The 21254-nt window shown below is 40.8% G+C and overlaps 1 protein-coding gene across 2 annotated transcripts in view; it reads left to right on the top strand.

Moving 5' to 3' along the window:
- Positions 1 to 250: 250 nt before the first annotated feature.
- The window catches only part of SLAIN2 (SLAIN motif family member 2), a 55734-nt gene continuing 34730 nt past the window's right edge, over positions 251 to 21254 (top strand). For both annotated transcript variants that reach the window (XM_020285290.2, XM_075997862.1), the window contains exons 1-3: positions 251 to 908; positions 17687 to 17835; positions 20258 to 20422. In XM_020285290.2, coding sequence (XP_020140879.2) covers positions 520 to 908; positions 17687 to 17835; positions 20258 to 20422 — 703 coding nt within the window. In that variant the 5' untranslated portion in view covers positions 251 to 519. The remainder of the gene's footprint in view (positions 909 to 17686; positions 17836 to 20257; positions 20423 to 21254) is intronic.

Below are 21254 nucleotides of genomic sequence, written 5' to 3'. Positions count from 1 at the left end.
GCCCCGCCCCTCGCGCGCACGGCCCCGCCCCACCCCGCCCCGCCCGCAGTGAGCCTTCTGTCCAGCTTCCCTCGCCCGGCGCGCGCCAGAGCGGTCCAGGACGAGTTCCGCCTCCGCTGGCGCTCCAGACACGCCCCTTCCGGAGGAAGCCCCGCCCCTCGCGCGCGCGTTCCCCGCCCCGCCACGAGCTCGGCGTCCGGTCCGCTCCGCGCTCGCCGGCGGCCGCGTCCGCCCCCGACGCTCTGAGGTCACCGACGGGGCCGGCCTGCGGGGGGCGGAGGGACGGAGGGAAGATGGCGGCAGGGGCCGGATGTTGGCGCCGCCTCCCCCAGTCGCGGAGCCGGCGCAGATGAGGCGGCTCGGCTGCGGCCAGCGGCGCTTGGGAAGCCGAGCCGGGGGGACCCTGGCGGTGGGGCCTGGCCCTGCTGGATGCCGGCGCCTCGGCTAGCGTGAGCGGCGGCGGCGGCGACGCCTCTCCTCGGGCCGGTCCCCGCGGCCGTGCGGGCGGCGGGCGGCGGCATGGAGGACGTTAACTCCAACGTGAACGCGGACCAGGAGGTGCGGAAGCTGCAGGAGCTGGTGAAGAAGCTGGAGAAGCAGAACGAGCAGCTGCGGAGCCGCTCGGGCGCCGTGCAGGGCGCAGGCTCGCTCGGGCCCGGCAGCCCGGCTCGGGCCGGCGCGTCCGCCCCCTGCTCCGGCGCGGCGTCCCCGCGGGCCTTCCCGCCGGGCCTGGGCGCCAAGCCGGGCTGCGCGGCCGCGCCGGGCCCGCGGCGGGCGGGCGGCGAGGAGCTGCGGGACGCCGCCTCCCTGCTGGCGGCGGGCGAGGGCGGCCTGCTGGACGAGGTGGAGCCGCTGCGGCCCGACGAGCTGGAGCGCCTGTCGGGCTGGGAGGAGGAGGAGGAGAGCTGGTGAGCCGGGGGCCCCGGGCGGGGACGGGCCGCGGCGGAGGGCGCCCCCCGGAGCCTTGCGTGCGCTCCCCGGCGCGGAGCCCGGCTGTCTCTCTCTCGCCTGCGCCGCGGGGAGGTCGGCCGGAGTTGCGGGTTCGAGGCGTGCGCCCGCTCTCCTCCGGGTGCGGGGCCGTCGCGGGCGGGAAGGGATGCTGCTTTGTGTGCGGCCCCGGCGTCGGGAGGCGCCTGCTCGGTGACCTGTCGCCGGGGCCGGACCGGAGCCGTCCGTCGTCTGCGGCCGTGCAGGGGTCGGCGTGAGATGGGGACGCTTCCGTGCGGGCCAGCACCCCCCCTCTGGGTGGTGGGGCAGGTGGAGCCCGCTCTGTGCGGAGAGGGGCGGAGGACGGGGCTGCTTTGTGCGAAGGGTCCAGGGTGGGACAAGAGCCCTCCTCCCTCTGGTCCTTGTTTGCTAAACAAGGGACTTGGGTCTGGCATCTTTGGGGAGCCGTGCAGTGACAGTTTCCACCCCTCTCGTCTCGGCGTCACCCTAGGGGCAGAGGGAAAAAAGAGCCTTATGGAAAAATCTGGACCCAGACTGTACTGTGATATAAGCCACTTCTTGGTGAAATTGTGACCCACACCTCAGTATCACTTTCATAAACAGGAAGGACACGGGTGGCCTCTCTCTTCATTTTGTAGCTACCTGGTGAGCATGTCTGTCCCAGGGAGATTCTTTCAATTCGTCCTTTTTTTAAAAAAAAAAGTTTTAACTTTTAGTTACTGTGTCTCTGCTTTGTTGAAATTGAATTTTCTAATGTAGAGAAATCGAAATCCTTCGTAGACCGTGGTGGGTTTTTTTGTTTTTTTTTTTTCAAGGCTGGAAGTTTGCAATGTTCCGGAGTAGTTAAGTGTTTTTCGCCTGGATTCTGGCCCTGGCTTTGTCACTTACAAGCTATGTGACCTTGGGCAAGTTACCCTGAGCTAAACTGTCTTCCTCTGTTTGATGGAGAAAATAATAGTTTGTACCTTTATAGAGTTGTGAAGATTGAGATGATCCATGTGTGCTCTTAGCCCTGGGTCTGACATGCAGTGAACTCTCTAAAACTAGCTGCTCTTGCTCTTAAGCCGGGTTGTTTAAATCAAGAAACATTTAGTGAGTTCTTTACATGTTGTGTGTGGTGGGAGAGTCTAAAGATTCTTAAGTGTTGATCTGTGTTCATAAGGCAGTTACAGTCTTGTTGAGAGCTAACTTTTATGCAGTTACATAAACTAGGATGTATACGGTGAATTGCCAAAAGAGTGATAGAACAAAAAGTACTGACTGGTTGAAAACTGAGAAGAAAATAATAGCCCAAAGTAGTTGGGACAAACTTTAAGGAGGAGGTGGTTTTGGAGGCGGGGAGTAGGGAAAAAGAGTGGGAAGGACATTTTATGCTCTGACAACTATAAGAGCAAAGGCAGAGGTATTTGTAATAACCAATTAGGAATATTCGAATGGCAGAAGTACTCTTGAATGTGTGATGTCAGGCCTTTATTTTATTGCCGAGTGATACCAAATATTATTAGAACTGACTATGGTAGTGACAGCTTTTCATGTCAGTGTGAAATCACGTCCTCCCAAAGGAATCCCCGGTATGTGTGCACTTTAAAAGAACCCAGAATCATCTAAATATTGTCACATGCCTCTTCCAAATAACGATGATAATGATGCTGGTAGTAATGAGGATTAGCTGCACTCCTAAGCCCGTTTTTAGATTACGTATTATTAGAACACATTGACTCCACTTGGAGAAGCTGATTAAGTCTCTGGCCGCTTTGGTTTCTGAGCATAGGCTTTGTTAAGGGAAAGCAAGTCATAGATACTATGCCAGGAGTTTTGTTTTGACCAGGTGAGTCCTGCTTACTGCTTTGATCCTGCCTTCATATATTGATATTATAGATATCCTACATTTTTCTGAAAAGATTTGTGTGAATCAAAGTTGGATAAATCATATTTAAAATGCTTTTGGGTATAAGTTGAAGGGGTGGATGTCAGTGGCAGGAAGATTCATACCAAGAGTTATTTCTTAGCAAGTTAAAAATCTGCCTCCTGTAACTTCCACCTGTTGTATTTTCATTTTCATTTAGAGGAATGTTTTCCCCCAAGTGTACATATCACAAACTGCTAGTCAGTCCTAAAGATGTCAAAAGGTGGAAGAATAATAGTGAGTTTTGAGGTCAAATAACTGGGAGAAAAACGGGGTTCTTTAATGATGACTTCTTTGAGATGCTCTTGTGAACTGAACATGGTAAATCTCTAAGGAATATGGTTTGTTTCTTAGATTTGAGCTCCCAAAGAACTAGTATCTTATAGAACACACACTTCTTTTTTTTTTTGGACCCAGGTTCAGGATAAATACATTTTGGCTGGGCATGGTGGCTCATGCCTGTAATCCTACTAGCACTCTGGGAGGCCGAGGGGGGCAGATCATTCAGGGTCAGGAGTTCAGAACTAGCCTGAACAAGAGCGAGACCCCGTCTCTACTAAAAATAGAAAGAAATTAATTGGCCAACTAAAAAAAAACATAGAAAAAATTAGCCAGGCATGGTGGCGCATGCCTGTAATCCCAGCTACTCAGGAGGCTGAGGCAGGAGGATCGCTTGAACCCAGGAGTTGAGGTTGCTGTGAGCGAGGCTGACACCATGTCACTCTAGCCTGGGCAACAAAGTGAGACTCTGTCTCAAAAAAAAGAAATACATTTTACATCATGACCTAGTACACACATGTATATGAATAACTGAAACAAGTTTCCTAAAACTATGGTTACTTTTACTACAAGTAAAACTCTAATGCTCTAATATTTTCTATTCTGTTCTATTTCTTTAGAAAAAAGTGCTGGTCACCACCTACTAAGCTGATTTTGTGACCCATTAATGGGTTGTAACTCTGTTTGAAAAACCCTGTTCTAGAATAACTCAGAAAAGTCCATGGACAGGACTAATATTGTACATCCCAGTGTGTCAGGCTGTCCCAGGCAGCTTATAAATATTTTTGCATTTAATTTCTAGGCATTTATGAGTTAAATACCATTTTCTAGGTAAGGGAACTTAATCTCTTCTCTAAGCATCAAATAACATGCAGTACATGATGGTATCAGGATTTGAATCCGGGTCTTTATACATAAAAGCCTATGCTGCTCCCTCTGTGTTTTGCTTTTTCCAAGGACAATCCCTTTCTCACATGAATGGCCCCTTCATATATTTGAAAACTGCTATCATGTCTCTGCTTACTCTGAGCATTCTCTTTTCCAGAGTAAATAATCCCAGTTTATTTAATAATTGCATAGATAATGTAATTCTCTGATCCTTCAACAATGGTTGTTTTTTTAACTCCAATTGCTCGTTGTCATCACACAGGTACCCAGAACTGTACTCAGCATTTTATTTTATTATTTTATTTATTTTTGTTTTGGGTTTTTTTTTTTTTTTTTGAGACAGAGTCTCCCTTTGTTGCCCAGGCTAGAATGAGTGCCGTGGCGTCAGCCTAGCTCACAGCAACCTCAGACTCCTGGGCTCAAGCGATCCTCCTGCCTCAGCCTCCCGAGTAGCTGGGACTACAGGCATGTACCACCATGCCCGGCTAATTTTTTCTGTATATATTAGTTGGCCAATTAATTTCTTTATAGTAAGAGACGGGGTCTCACTCTTGCTCAGGCTGGTTTCGAACTCCTGACCTCGAGCAATCCGCCCGCTCTGGCCTCCCAGAATGCTAGGATTATAGGCGTGAGCCACCGCGCCCGGCCTACTCAGCATTTCAGATGATATTTGACCAGACAGAGTATGGTAGGTATATCTTGCTTGAGCTAAATGGTATTTTTTTTAGCCAAATACTTTGTTAACAATTTCAACTTCTGTTACTTGTGCTTAATATGAGCCAGGAATGCTGACTTCTCCCAATTTTTTAATACATAAGATGTTATGCTGAGTCTTCCTAATTAACATTGTTTTGTGTAATGAATATTTGTAGCTTAATTATAAGGCTTTTAAATTTTATTTTGTTAGTCTTGGCTTAGGCATTTAATATTATCTATTTCTGATTTTTTGGTCATCTTTGTATTTGGTAGGCATACCTACTAGGTCTTCATTCAAATTACTGATAAAATATTAAATTGACAGAATAAATTACTCTGAAGTGTACAACTCAACTAGACTCCCTCTAGATTAACATCAGTCCGTTAACTAACATGTTATGGCAGTTCAGTAACTACTAGTTCCACCTATTATCGTCAGGCCTACGTGACGTTTTGCCTGGATATTGTGAAAGCTTTTGCCAAACGCCTTGCCGTAATTAAGCTTTGCTGTTCCTATAGGATTCTAACCTGCAATGGAGTAAACCTGTTAAAATAGAAATTGCAGTTAATTTGGTTTGACTTGTTCGTGGTGAGTCTTCTGGCTTTCATTAATCATTTTTTCCTTTCCTAACTTCACCTCATTCTGTTTAACCCAGTTCTGAATTTTGCAAGGAATCAGTTTGGTCTGGAATTTATTATCCAGGCTTTTGAACCTGCCCTTGTTTCCCATGGTATTTCAGAGCAGCAGTGATTCAGTGACAAAATTTCTATTCTTTTCCATCATTCAGAGCGGTGAGCTTAAACCCATGTCAAGGTATATTCTGGCTTACTAGGTCAATTTTCTCTTTACGTTTATAAAGACATTTTAAACTTATAGTAATTTCTCATCTGTAATTTTGTTGATAAGTTTTCCCAATTTAGAGATAGATAGGGGCGGGGGCGGTGGCTCACGCCTGTAATGCCAGCACTCTGGGAGGCCGAGGCGGGAGGATTGCTCAAGGTCAGGAGTTCGAAACCAGCCTGAGCAAGACCCTGTCTCTAATATAAATAGAAATAAATTATTGGACAAGTAATATATATAGAAAAAATCAGCCGGGCATGGTGGTACATGCCTGTAGTCCCAGCTACTCGGGAGGCTGAGGCAGGAGGATTGCTTGTGCCCAGGAGATTGAGGTTGCTGTGAGCCAGGCAACAAAGGGAGACTCTGTCTCAAAAAAAAAGAGAGAGAGAGGTAGGTATGTTGTTTACTCTGTGTTTTTTTTTACTCCTGGCTCTTCACTTCTGAGAGTTAATTTATTACATGAGCTCTTTATTTTTACGTATGCTCTTTGTAGAGGGTGGCAATAAAATATGTCCATACTTTAATTTGATAAGCATAGGTTAATGAAGCAGTTTAATTTGTATAATTCTCACTACTTATCTGAATAGTTTGGCCTTCTCTCACTGATTAACATCTGGGGAAGTTTTGTTTTCTAGACTCTTATGTTAGGAGGTGTTATTTTACAGTAATGTGGTTAATGTATGTTGTGTACATGTGTTTTAGATGAATCAGAAATTATACATCTAGATGAATGTTCTGCTCCCATCTTAGCACTGGCTTTCTAGTGACTCTGACATGGCTTTAACCTTTCTTCATTAATGAAACAAATTCTTAGCACCCCTGCGTGCAGCCCAGTGTTTGGATCACGGAGCACATGCAAGTTCTTGCTTTCTTAAAAAACGGAATTTGGCCAAGAAGGGCCCGATGGCTGGTAAAATATGTTACAATCACTATTGTTTGAGCGTGTTTTATATACCAAGTTTTGTGTAAGGCATTTTATACCTGTTGAATAATTTAATGTGTTGCGTTGTAGTTATTGTTATCCTCAATTTTTTATTGTGGTAAAATGTATATAACACAAAATTTACCATGTTAATCATTAAGTGTACAGTTCGTGGGCATTAAGTACATTCACATTGTGCAGTCATCACCACCACCCATCTCGAGAACTGTTTCGTCTTCCCCAGTTGAAACTCTGTATTCATTAAACAACTCCCCGTTCCCATGATACCCAGCCCTGGCAACCACCAGTCTACTTTCTGTCTCTACGAATTTGACCACTCTAAGTGCCTCACATAAGTGAAATCATACAATGTTTGCCTTTTTGTGCCAGGCATTTATCATTATTTCTTCAGAGGTCATCCATGTTGTAGAATGTGTCTTGTTATCAGCATTTTACAGTAAAGGAAGCTAAACCCACAGTCACATAGCTAATAAAGTGAAATTGAGAGTCACACGAAGCCTCAAAATCATTTCTCAAGAAGAACATTTGATCTTGATTTATTGAGCCTGTAGATATTTAGCTTGGGGAAGAGAAAACTTTTTAAATATTTGAAGGACTGTAATAAGGATTGATTGATTATTGGGCTTATATAACTTTGGAGGTCATCACTAGAACAATAGGTATAATTCGGAGGCAGGCAAATTCTGATTTAATATAAGGTAGAATTTTCTAATAGAGCTATTCTTGGGTGGTATGGACCACCTTAAATTGTTGAAAGTAGCCTTCAAAAGACTACTGAATGTTCCCATGGCGAGGGATGTTAAAAAGAAGTCCAGTAGTTGGATTAGGTGAATTCTAAGTGTTGTTTTTTTTTTTTAATTACATGTTTCTGTGATTGAAATATTGCAGTCTAGTTGGGAACATAAGATACTTTCAAGACAAAGTGCTAAGCTTAAGTGTGGGAGAGATCTTTAGCAGTGGAAGCATCCTGGGTGTTTTTCTCCCAAGTCTATGGCGTGTTTCTCTGAATATCCTCAGTGGTGGCCAGTTCTTTTCCTCTTGAGGGTATGTCTGAGTTTTGAAAGCTATTAGAAGTCGTTATCATGCCTAGTGAATAAAAAATGGGTTAGCAGGATACTGAAAAGTCCTAAGCAGTCCAGTGCTAATTCACCTTTTCCCTACATCTGCTTGCTTTTGCCAGAACACTTCATGAACATTCATGCCTTTTGGTGCCTTTTTGGTGTTCATTCTGCACGTACTAACAGTTACTTACTCTTTAAAGCGCAACTCAGATTTCTTCTCCTTTGTGAAATTCTGACTTTTCAACTTGGTTTACTTCTTCTTCAGTGTTAATCTATCACTGTGTATATATCCCTTTTTAGAGTATATTTAACAACCTTGAACTTTGGTCTCTCTCTCCTAGATTGTGAGCAATATAAGCAGAGGGACAGTATCTTGTTCATCTTTATGTTTCTGAACAGGACCACAGGATCTGTGTGTAGTAATAGTTTAGTTACATCGAATTGAATTAATTTGATTATCAGTGATGTTTGGTTAAAATGAGGAATCTCACACATGTTCCGAATAAATGGCAGTATTGAGTCCGTATTCTCCCATGATGAATTGAAGAAGTACTATCTAGGTACAGTGACTGACGCTAAAAAATCAGTTTTAAAATTAACCAAAACAGTGATGTGGCTGTCTCTGGTAGGATTACAGATGCATTTTATTTTAAACTTTGTACTTTTTGTGATTTCCAAATTTTCTGATAAGAATATGAGTCGCTTTTATAATTTAAAAGATCCTGTTAAAATTTAAGTCAGTTTCTTTACCTTGTGGTCATGTAGGAATTATAATAGAACGTTTTATATTAAAAGCCATTGGTGTTTTCCTTGTTACTTAGTGGTAGTAAGACTATATATCACAGATAAAGAAATTTTGGTTCCAATAAGTTTAGATGTGCATTTTTGATAGAATTGGAACCCAAGTCAGCTGATGTGTATTGATCTTATGATCTGTTATTCTTGTTTAAGTTTAACAGTTTAATTGGACAGAAAAAGATTTCATGAAGTGGATAAAAAGTTTCACAAACTGGATAGCACTAGGGCCAAAAGTGGTTCAGAATTCTCCCTATTCTTGTTTTTAACTTGCAACTATTAAAACATTTATCGGATTTACCTAAATAAACTATGTAGTCTGTTTCCCACACACACACACACACACACACAAACCTACAACTTTATTTTCCAGAAATATCAGAAAAGGAACCCCAGAGCTGTATAGCTCACACCCTCTGAGCCTTCTGGAAGTTGCTTCTGCTCCTCGGTCCCGTCTTCGGGACACTCTGCATGTGAGTCCCTGTGCCCAGCTGCCCAGGGAGCCTGGTGCCGATGCTTTGATGGCCCCAAAAGGGCTATTTAACCTTTTCCTCCACTTACGAAGACCCCTGCCTCCTTGTCCTTCTGCTAGGAACATACCGATGAATATAAGTTAACCTTACAACTAGTATAATTTTGGCCAGGCACAGTGGCTCACACCTGTAATCCTAACACTTTGGGAGGCCAAGGCCAGGGAATCACTTGAGGCCAGGAATTTGAGACCAGCAAGAGCAAGACCATGTCTTTATAAAAAGTGGAAAAATTAGCTGGGCATGGTGGCGCATGCCTGTAGTCCCAGCTACTTAGGAGACTGAAACAGGAGAATGGCTTGAGCCACGAGTTTGACGTTGCAGTGAGCTATGATCATGCCTCTGCACTCTAGCTCAGGCAACAGAGTGAGACCATGTCTCAAAAAAGAAAACAACAAAAAAAATTCCTAGTGTAATTTTGACATGATTTTTTTAAAAGAGACAATTTGAGCAGTAAATAGCAGAATTTAAGTATTGTCTTAGTGTAAATGGATTGAGTTATGGTAATATATTAATACTATTCCTTATAGTATTGACCTGTACAAGCCTAACCATGCTGCATGTGACTCCTGTTGTGTTAGTTTTTAGTAGCAAAAATGAATTTGTAAAAGAATGTAGGATTTAAGGCTTTCAGTAATATAAGTTCTTATTTTGCCTGTTCCATTTTCTCAACATCATGTCCTTGGGGATCTTTCATTTAGGGATCTAAATTATGGAGGAAATGAACACCTTTAGGAACAAACTAGCTTATTTAAGAGGAAGGCTTTAAATGAGATCTTTAAACTAGGAGTGGCTCTGAAAATGTGAACAGTTTATTTTGATCTGGGAAAAGTCTCAAATTGTGTAATGAAATCAAAATTTTCTTAAGCGCTATAGAGAGAAAAAAATTATATCTCCTTGAAATGTGAGGATTAGTAGAAGCAAGATCACGCAGTACTATTGTACCTGATAAGAAAATTTTAAGACTATTTGGAAAGATATGAAGGAGGTAGTTAGTAGATTAGAGGTTTAGAATTCATAAGGATGAATCAAACCATCTCCCACTTCTACAGTTTACTAGGCAGCAACTGCTTCATTCAAGAGCTGCTGCTCGTCTCTCTGCGAGATAGTAAAGAAGGTACCCGATCATGAGTGGCTGTTAAGGTTGTTTTGGGATTTTTGTGTGTGTGTGTCCACATTTTTATTAATATTTTAGATTTACCTTTTTATTGATGCATATTATTTTACATATTTATGGGGTGCATGTGATATTTTGTTGCATGCATAGACTATGTAATGATCAGGCCAGGGTACTTGGGGTATCCATTACCCTGAGCATATATCGTTTCTGTGTTTTGGGAGCACGTCAAGTTCTCTTTCCTCTGGCTACTTTGAAGCACATGTTTTTGCTAACCGTAGTCACCTTACTCTGCTGTCAGACATTAGAACTTATGCCTTCTATCTAAGTGTGTGTTTGTACCCACTGACCAGCCTTTCTCTTATATTGTTAATTACAGTTCTGATAGTTCTCGTCTTGGTCCAGTTGGTATTGGTATAAGAGAATACCTGAGGCTGGGGAACTTGTAAAGACAAGAGGTTTATTTGGCCCATGGTTACATAGGCTGTACAAGAAGCACGGTGCCAGAATCTGCTTCTAATCACGACAGGAGGTGAAAGGGGAGCAGGCGTGTCACATGGTGGAAGGGGGGAGCAAGTGAGCTGGAGGAGGGGTGCCAGGCTCTTTAACAGTCAGGTCTTGCAGGAACTACAAGATGTCCCAAAAGTCGCTGTCCATAGGGAAAATGGGAAATTGTAGCTAAATGTACCTTTATTTACAAAATATGCCTTACAGCATTTTTCCTTAGTTTGGAGACTTTTTGGACACCCTGTATTGTAGTGAGAACTCATTACCACAAGGATGGCGCCAAGCCATTCATGAGGGACCGCACCCCTGTGACCAAACGCCTCCCATCATGTGTCACCTCCAGCCTTGGGGATCACATTTCAACATGAGATTTGGAAGGGACAGATATCCAGATTATATCAGTTCTCTCATAATTGATGTATATATTTAACAATACACATAAATTTATACAGTTGACAAATTTTTTTATGTAGTATATTTAACAATATACATAATGTTTAATGATGTTTTAGTTCCTTTCTAACGATTGTTGTAAGGGAAAAAATAATATCTTGAAAGACCAATTTATTTCTAACAGATTTTAACAGCTTTATTGAGATATAATTTATATACCAAGGCTGTGGCACGGTCGCTCACACCAGTAATCCCAGCACTTTGGGAGGCCTAGATCACTTGAGGCCAGCAGTTTGAGACCAGCCTGAGCAACAAAGCAAGACCTGGTCTCAAAAAAAACTTAGCCAGGCATGGTGGTGCTCGCAACTCGGGAGGCTGACGCAGGATCGCTTGAAGCCAGGAGTTTGAGGTTTCAGTGAGCTTTGATGACACCACTGCACTCTAGCCCGGGCAACAGAGTGGGACCATGTCTAAAAAATAATTTACATACCATAAAATTCACTTGTTTGACGTGTACTGTGGTTTTCAGTATTCAGTGATTTTTTAAATGTATTTCCAGAATTGTACAGCCATCACCATAATTTGGTTTTTAGAATATTTTCAACATATCCAAAAGAAACCTTGTACTCATTAGTAGTCATTTTCCATTTTTCTTCTCTCCACCCCCTCTCCCATCCCTAGGCAACCACCGATCAACGTAGTCTCACAGATTTGCCTATTCTAGACATTCCATACATGTGGTGTCATACAGTATGTGGTATTTTGTGACTGACATCTTTTACTTAGCATAATGTTTTGAGATTCATCCATGCTGCAGCGTTATGGCCTCCAACACATTTTTTAAAATGTCTCTTTCAAAATTATAAATACCAGCTCAGAAAATTTCAAACAGGACAAGAATGAATAAAGTATAATAAAAAGTAAGTCTGTCATAATCAGAATGAGGATTAAAAAATTTCCTTTTCGGTGGGGCGTATCTAAGTGGCTGCAGAGATACCTTGTTAAAACATCTTGCTTCACTGTGTCCTACGTAATGGGGCCACCTAATAGATAGTCTTGCCGGAGATGTTCAAGCCAGATTTTCCTGCAGAAGTGACATTTAAGCCGAGACCCAGCAGAAAGTAGAAATGAGCTGGGCGAAGTGAGCAGGGGAGGGTGAGATGAGCAAGGAGTGAGATTGAACTCATTCTAGGCAAGGGGAACAACACGCACAAATGACCTAGAAGCAGAAGTGTTGTGCTTTCCAGGAATAGAAATTAGTGCATATGGCTGCTACTTAGATTTGCGTGGTGGAGGAAGGTGAGAAACAGAGCCAAAGGAGGACTGCAGCAGTTAGATCATCGGTCAGGTCTCGAGGGCTCTAGGGACCATTTTTGGAAAAAAGCTCTATCCTAAAGGCAAGGGAAGTTAGCACGGAATTTTTAGCAGAGGACTGTTAATAAAGTCAGATTTTTATTTTAAAAAATACTTCAGCTGCAGTATATAGAATGGATTAGAAGAGGTCAAGACCAGAGATTTTCAAATTTAAAAAGAGATTTTAATTTTAAAATTGTTTTGGCCATTGTTAGCCCTTTCCATTTTCATATGAATTTTAGGGTCAGCTTGTCAAATTTCATTTATTTATTTTCCATGTATTTACATGATTACAAGCTTGTGGATTTCTTTTAAAATGCCTTTCTTTTAAAAGTGTTCTAGGGATGTGTTGATTCTGTAGGTCAACTTGGAGGAGTTGACAACAGTTTGTAGAGTGTTCAGATGTATAAACATGATATATCTCTCCATTTATTTAAGTCATTCTTAATTTCCCTCAGCAATATTTTGTAGTTTGCAGTATACAAGTTTTGCATTTCATTTGTTAAATTTATTCTCAGGCATTTTATTCTTTTAGATGCTATGGTGAATGAAACTGTTACATTTATTTCATATTCAGGTTGTTCATTGACAATATATAGAAATACAGTTGATTTTTTGCTTATTGACCTTGCATCCTGTGACCTTTCTAAACACATTTTTTATTCTAGATGGGGTTGTTTTTTTTTTTTGTACAAAAGATTTTCAGTATACAGGATCATTTTGTGATTAAAGACAGTTTTACTTCTTTCTTTCCAATCTGGATGCCTTTAATTTCTTTTTCTTGCATTATTATATTAGCCTGATATTACCTAGCTAGATACACAGCTAGATATACAGCATTTAATGTTAATAAATTAATATTAGTTAATATTATCTAGATATACAGCTAATTATCTAATATTAGCTAGATACACAGCATTTAATAGAAATGATGAGAGCGTACATCCTTGCTTTGCTCCCAGTCTTAGGAGAAAGCATTTGCTTTTTTGCCACTAGGTGTATTTTGGAAGCATTTGTGTAGAATCAGCATTATTTCTTCCTTAATATTTGGTGGAATTACTAAGTGAAAGCATCTGACTGTCCCTGCATTTTTAGTAGGGCATCCAGTCCATTCACATTTAATGTAATTATAGTCGAGGTTGGATTTATGGCTGCCATTTTGCTATTTGTTTTCAGTTTGACGCAGTTGTTCCTGTTCGTCCCTCCTTTTAACTGTATTCTCAGTATGATTGATGAGTGACTTCCAATCGTATCCTGGACATTTTGGGTGTTACGTTGTGAGAATTAGAATCATACTTATTCTTTTTCGGTCAGTCACCCCGACTAGGTTGTTTTGTGGGTCTGGACTGAGTGGATGTTGGGCTCTCTGCCAGGACCGTTGACACCACCTCAGCAAAAGTGAAGTGCTGGCTCACACCAGCCCCTTTCCTATGGACGGGGTGCCCAGATCAGCTCCCTACTGGGACCCACCGTGACACGGGGGTGGGAAAGGGGAGCTGATATGTCCCAATACCCGATGCCTTCTTTTGTGGGGGCGGAGGCTCAGCCCTCCACTGGGCCTCTATGACTTAATTTTAGTAGTCATAGGATAATTAAGTAATGTTCAAGATTTTTAGGCAAGTGAGAACTTGAATCTCACACCTGTCTTAGATTGCATTAGCCATCAATAAACTGTCTGTGTTTATCAGAAAATATGTGTCAGCCGGGCGCGGTGGCTCACGCCTGTAATCCTAGCACTCTGGGAGGCCGAGGCGGGGGAAGATCGCTCAAGGTCAGGATGGTTCGAAACCAGCCTGAGCAAGAGCGAGACCCCATCTCTACTAAAGAACAGAAAGAAATTAATTGGCCAACTAAAAAATATATAGAAAAAATGAGCCAGGCATGGTGGGCACATGCCTGTAGTCCCAGCCACTCGGGAGGCTGAGGCAGGAGGATCGCTTGAGCCCAGGAGTTTGAGGTTGCTGTGAGCTAGGCTGACGCCACGGCACTCTAGCCCAGGTGACAGAGTGAGACTCTGTCTCCAAAAAAAAAAAAAAAAGAAAGAAAATATGTCTCTCTTGATTAAACCATGTACTAAACTGTCAGTGAAGAAAAAATGTTATCAATAGGCAGATTATTTTGAAGAATTCCATGTGTTTGTAAGAAATGAGCAAAAGAGATGTATAGTTATTACCAATATTTTTATTTGGGATTTTCCTTAAAATTCAGAGGCTTAGACAGCTTGGTTCTGCTACAGGTAGATCCGGTTATGTGATACAGCCCAGCTCGTGTGTCCTCTGGCAGGTTTAGAAGTGTGTACCCTGAAACCTCATCCAGGGGAGGGGTTCCCTGAGCAAAGAATAATTTTGTGCCAGTATCATACGGGCCAAAGCCCTTTGTCTCTAGACTTGCAGTAGCGATAGGGACATTGAAATAAGAGGATACAGTGATAGAGAAAGTTGATAGATGAAAGTACCCAGGGATTCTTCTTTCTCTTTGTTTTTTATTTATAATTTTCTCCTCACTGCCTGTTGAACTGATACGCAGGGATGATTCAGTTGTTCTCTCCGTTTTCATCACTATGGACACGTTGCTCTGTTAACTTTTTTTTTTTTTTTTCCTTTATACAAGCTTGGGGTATCAATCTGTTAACTTTTGACTGCTAATGGGAAGAGAAAGGAGTATTCCCAATTAGTGGGGAGTAAGCACAGGAATGGGAGAAAAGTTTTTTTTAAAGGTAGGATCAACAAGACATAGTGACGGATTATTGATGAAGGGTAGGAAATTTAAAAGATGGAGGAATCCGAAATTACTCATAAGTTTTCAGCCTTTCTAACTGAATGAATTGTAGTGCATTAGCAAAGCAGCAAAGATACCATGAGGGATTCGATGTGAGTGGAGAGGGATGATGATGTTTTATTTTAATTGATTTTGAATTATTTGTTATATTTATTTAGTTTATAGTAGTTTCTGTATTTTTAAAGATGGTAAAGGCACCTTGCAGCTTTTTAAAAATAGCTTTACTAAAATGTAACTTACATACCATAAAATTCATTATATAATTCAGTGAATTTAGTGTATTTACAACCATCAAACCAGTACCCTAATCATCACTACCATCTAATTTTAGAATATTTATATTACCCAAAAAAGAAACCTCATCCCCATTCCCACCTCCAGCCCCAGGCAAACACTAGTCTACTTTCTGCTTTTCTGGACATTTCATACAAATGGAATCTTAGAGCATCTGAATATGTGTTCTTTTGTATCTGGCTTTTATACTGAGCATAATGTTTTTGAGGCTTACCCATATTCCTTGAGTTTTTTTGTTTTGTTTTGTTTTGTTTTTTTGAGACAGAGTCTCACTCTGTTGCCCGGGCTAGAGTGCCGTGGCGTCAGCCTCGCTCACAGCAACCTCCAACTCCTGGGCTCAAGCGATCCTCCTGCTTCAGCCTCCCGAGTAGCTGGGACTATAGGCACGCGCCACCAAGCCCAGCAAATTTTTTTTGTTTCTATTTTTAGTTGCTCTGCTAATTTTTTCAATTTTTGGTAGAGATGAGGTCTCGCTCTTGCTCAGGTTGGTCTCAAACCCCTGACCTCAAATGATTCTCCCACCTCAACCTCCCAGAGTGCTAGGATTACAGGTGTGAGCCCCTGTGGCTGGCCTCCTTGAGCTTTTTTAAATGAGTTTTATAGCCAACAGTAAAGTAATTGTGTATTTAGTACACATGAATTATGTGGGTAAATTATGTAAAACCAGTTAGTGTAGGGAAAAATTATATATTGAAAAAGTGGTAATATCATAAAGTAGTTTTATTAATGTTTATTCAAATGTTTGCTTAACATTTGTTAACATAGAATATCATATATAATATCATAAGTTTTAAAGTGAAAGTGCTGAGGTAGAGATTTGTTATGGATCATTTGCAGTATTTAAGCAGGAAAGAGAATGAATTCATTGATTTCATTTGGAATTGTTTTTCCATTAATGGGATTCTGTTGAGATATTATTGTTCAAATGAATATGGATTGTGGACTGAAGAAATGATCATTTATCCCATTAGTCTTGATTATCTTGATCAAAGCTAAATAATGTATGTGAGTGACAGACTCAGGTTATAGATAGAGGAGAACAGAGAAGGAATGAGAAAGGTACATATTGCCACGAGAAGTAGTCTGTCTCTTCTGGTACTATCCAGATATATTTATTTAAATATTTGCACTGAACAGCCCTTCATATTATTGTGCTAAGTTGATTAGTATAAAACGTGAAATTATTAGCTTCTTGCCTTGAGACATTTAACTATGTAGATATATGGTATCAAAGCACAATTTTGTTCGCCTTATAAATTCTACTTAAAATATCTTAATCTGAAAAGTACTCTAGTTATAAATCAAGTGCTATTCACATTTTTCATATGGAGTCATGCTTGAAATAAATGAATAATAATTGATATAATCTAGACTAATCTGAGGAAAACTATGAAGTAGGAAATTTAAGTATACCCCTCCTCTGTCTTCTGCTTACCTTTTCCCTTCTGTATACCTTCCCCATTAGCTTATAAAATACTGTCCCTTTCTTCTTTTCTGAAATTGAAGTAATTTCATAATTGATTCACATTAAGTTATTAAGGGTTTGAGGTATTTTTCTCAGACATATCATTGTTTGAAAAGAGGACTACAGGCCAGATGCAGTGGCTCATGCCTGTAATCCCAGCACTCTGGGAGACTAAGGCAGGAGAATTGCTTTGAGCTTAGGAGTTCGAGACCAGCCTGAGCAAGAGTGAGTCTCTACGAAAAATAGAAAAAATTAGCAAGGTGTGGTTGGTGGCCTACACCTGTAGTCCCAGCTACTTGGGAGGGTGAGGCAGAAGGATCGCATGAACCCAAAAATTTGAGTTTTCAGTGAGCTGTGATGATGCCACTGTACTCCAGCCTGGGTGACAGAGGGAGACTCTGTCTCCAAAAAAAAAAAAAAAACAGGAAAAGAAAAGAGGACTACAGAGTGACTACTGCTTAACTAACAGGAATGAATCACTGATGGTAGATTTTTGTGTGCGTGTATGGTGGGAAGAGAAATGAGAGGTGTAGAGAGCAAGGAATTTAGCTCCTCTTGCTTTCTGGACTAGATTTAATGATCTGACTATATTAGGGAGTTAGTCAAGTACTATTGCAATGGAATAAACTGTTGTAAAGATAGATGTTTCTTCATGGTTTTAGTAATGATAATAAAAGAGAAAAATAAGATACATTTTAGGATTGCTTCATTTGGGCTCATATGGTACTTGAAATTTGAGTTTTGTATCGTTAATAGTATCATTTTCTTCCTATGCAGTAAACATGCTCCATTTCTTTTACTCTCTTCCCCCCCCATTTAAATCTATACAGAATGATGTCTTTTTTATAACCTGTGCTTAGTAATGAATGTTTTTGTTTTTGTTTTCTTCTAGGCTGTATTCATCACCAAAGAAAAAACTTACACCAATGCAGAAATCAGTTAGTCCGTTAGTTTGGTGCAGGCAAGTTTTGGATTACCCAAGTCCTGATGTTGAATGTGCTAAAAAGTCTCTTATCCACAAACTTGATCAAACTATGTCAGGTATGTCTCTAATTTTAGTTGTAAATTTGTTTAAAATTAAACGCCAACATCGAGCAGTGTGGTTTCAGGAAGGCAGTTCCTTGTTTGGTAGCATTTTTCAGGTCTCGTGCATGCCATCATAAGAGTTCCTGCCGTATGCACGTAACCCTGTTCTGTCATTTACTTAAGGCAATTTTTGAAAATATCCCCTTCTTGTAGCCTCATCCTAAAGAATAATATCCATGAAACAGTGAATTTTATGTGATAAGTTTTTTTTCTAATACTAATTAAAACAAATAGCTCTTAACATAAACATGGCTGATATTCCCTAAAATCATCTCACATACTGTCACACTTCGGGGAAACTGATGTGGTACAAGCTACAGGTAGAGAACCAGGGAGACCTCGCTCTCCCTCTGCCACCACCTTGCTGTGTCACTGTTCACCTTATCTCACTTCTGTGAGCTCAGTTTTCTTTATTTATAGGAATGATGAATCTTGAAAGGTTATTTTAAAGATTAAATGATAATGATATGAAAGAGACATGTTTTCTGGTTCATAGTAGGTGTTTGGTAAATGTATTCATTTCCTTGTCTTTTTCTTTTTCTTTTTTGAGATACAGTCTCACTTTGTTGCCCAGGCTAGAGTGAGTGCCATGGCATTAGCCTAGCTCACAGCAACCTCAGACTCCTGGGCTCAAGCCATCCTCCTGCTTCAGCCTCCCAAGTAGTTGGGACTACAGGCATGAACCACCATGCCCGGCTAATTTTTTCTATATATATATTAGTTGGCCAATTAATTTCTTTCTATTTATAGTAGAGACGGGGCCTCGCTCTTGCTCAGGCTGGTGTCGAACTCCTGAGCTCAAACAATCCTCCCGCCTCAGCCTCCCAGAGTGCTAGGATTACAGGCGTGAGCCACTGCTCCCGGCCCCTTGTGTTTTTCTTTACTTGGCATTTTAGATTTAAATTGCTTTTATCTCTTTTGTTTGCTAGCATTAACAAAGCTGACAAAATGTGTCTGTGACTATTTATGACATTGAATGTAGCATGCTAGTGCAGGCAATGTGGAAATGTAGGGAAAATACTGATTTATTTTCTTAGTATTTCTCTCATTCTCTTTTTAAGACTTATTGTTTTATGAACTATTCAGATAGTAAAGAATTGATGTATAATTAGTTTTTTTGTTTTTGCTTTTGCTTTGCATTCACTTGTAACCCATGTACTTAAAATTACTTATTTTGGCTTTATTATAGAAGACAATGTATGCTTTGTGGTTAGAGTTTAAGCTGAAAATGGTCAGGAGAAGCAGAGGAGAGACCAGCTAAATAGTTAAACTGGCATACAGTAAAGCCAAGTTCCTTTGGCTCTAAGGAGCAGTGGTTATTATATGCAAATGACTTACAGGATGAGATTACAGAGCTCCTGAATCTGAGCCTGTTTTAATACTGAAGTCTTACTTTTGCTCTAAGTAAAGAAGCCCATTTGGCCGCATGCAGTGGCTCACACCTGTAATCCTAGCATTCTGGGAGGCCAAGGCGGGAGGATCGCTCAAGGTCAGGAGTTCGAAACCAGCAAACCAGCCTGTGCAAGAGGGAGACCCCATCTCTACTAAAAAGAGAAATATGTAGAGAAAATGAGCCGGGCATGGTGGCGCATGCCTATAATCCCAGCTACTCGGGAGGCTGAGGCAGGGGGATCGCTTGAGCCCAGGAGTTTGAGGCTGCTGTGAGCTAGGCTGATGCCACGGCACTCTAGCCTGGGCAACGGAGTGAGACTCTGTCTCAAAAAAACAAAAACAAAAAAAATTAGCCCAATGTAGTGGCGGGTGCCTGTAGTCCCAGCTACTCAAGAGGCTGAGGTGGGAGGATCAGTGAGACTCTGTCTCAAAAAAACAGAAACAAAAAAAATTAGCCCAATGTAGTGGCGGGTGCCTGTAGTCCCAGCTACTCAAGAGGCTGAGGTGGGAGGATCACTTGAGGGCAGGAGTTCGAGATCAGCCTTGGCGAGACCTATTCCCTTTGCCTGTAAAAAAACAAAAACAAACAATTTATTTCACAGGTTTTTCAAAAAGTAATATGTTTGTTATAGAAAATGAGCAAACATAAATATGCTTTTATATTTTATTTATTTTAAAGTTCACTCAGGATTAGTACAGTAGTTACTAAAGAATACACTTTCCAAGAAGAAAGAAGCGAATTAAGTGGCTACTCTGTTTAGGAAATGTTCATTCTGTATTAATTTTGTTTAGTGTGGCTTCTGTTTTATTTGCATACACAATTTAAAACATTTTTGGGGTTATTCATGTTTTTCTCCACTATATAAGATATTATTAAAATTTAAATTGAGACAATTACATTGAATTTTCTAATAGGAAGACTTTTGAAATGTTAACTTTCTCTCAGTTATTAAGTTTAATTTTCCCCTTCTTCTCATTAATGCAGCTCTCAAGAGGCAGACTTTATATAATAATCCTTTCAACTCTATGAGTTACACAAGTCCTTATAGTCCCAATGCCGGTAGTCCATACAGCAGTGGCTTCAATTCTCCATCCTCAACCCCAGTACGACCTCCTATAGTCAAACAGCTTATACTTCCTGGAAATTCAGGTAAGGAGAAAACAAAATGGAGTTATTAAGCAATGATTTTTAAGCCACTGCACTACCTCAAATGATAACTTAATCATCAGCAGTTGAAGTTCATTTAATTTATGAAACTTTTAACTGGTTAAGAGAAAATATTGAAGAGCTACTTTGCACCAAGTACTATACTAAACACCAGGGGTACAAAGATAAGCCAGTTGTTGCATTTATAAAATTTTCTTTAGCATGTACTTACAAGTTTTTTAATCTGGCTTAAATGGAGTCCCAAGCTTGATTCTTTTAATCAGTACATCCTTATTGAACAGCTTGCTGGGGTTGCAAAAGCTACAGAGTTAAAAGTTCTTTATAGAAACTTTTATAAGCTTTGACATGCAGTTAAATAATGGTATGGGTAAATAGTAAATAACAGTAAGGTTATGTGAACATGCCAAGAGAGTGAAAGGGACTATAAATGATGTGGGAGGGACAGATGGCTATGAACCAGGGAAAACATATTCTCTGGTTCTGTGACTGAGACTGTTACTCTGTAGCGTACTCTTCTTTGGCATTTGCCTATTCAGTCACTCTTACTGCTGCTGTGGTTATGACTGATTACTATAATTCCTTTAAAAATTAATGTATTATCACTTTCTAAACCCTGTTTTTTAAAAAAATAAGATATTATTAACCACCTCAAATTTTGCATACACAGTTTAAAATAATGAAAACATTTTTGGGGTTATTAATATGTTTTTCTCCACTACTGTAAGAATTTTTTTAAAATTTAAATTGAGATAATTACATTGAATTTTCTAATAAGAAGACTTTTGAAATGTTAACCTTTCTCTCAGTTACTAAG

Source organism: Microcebus murinus, chromosome 26 (genome assembly GCF_040939455.1).
Source record: "Microcebus murinus isolate Inina chromosome 26, M.murinus_Inina_mat1.0, whole genome shotgun sequence".
In the NCBI taxonomy this organism is placed as follows: Eukaryota; Metazoa; Chordata; class Mammalia; order Primates; family Cheirogaleidae; genus Microcebus; species Microcebus murinus.
This window is presented reverse-complemented; position numbering and strand designations above follow the sequence as displayed.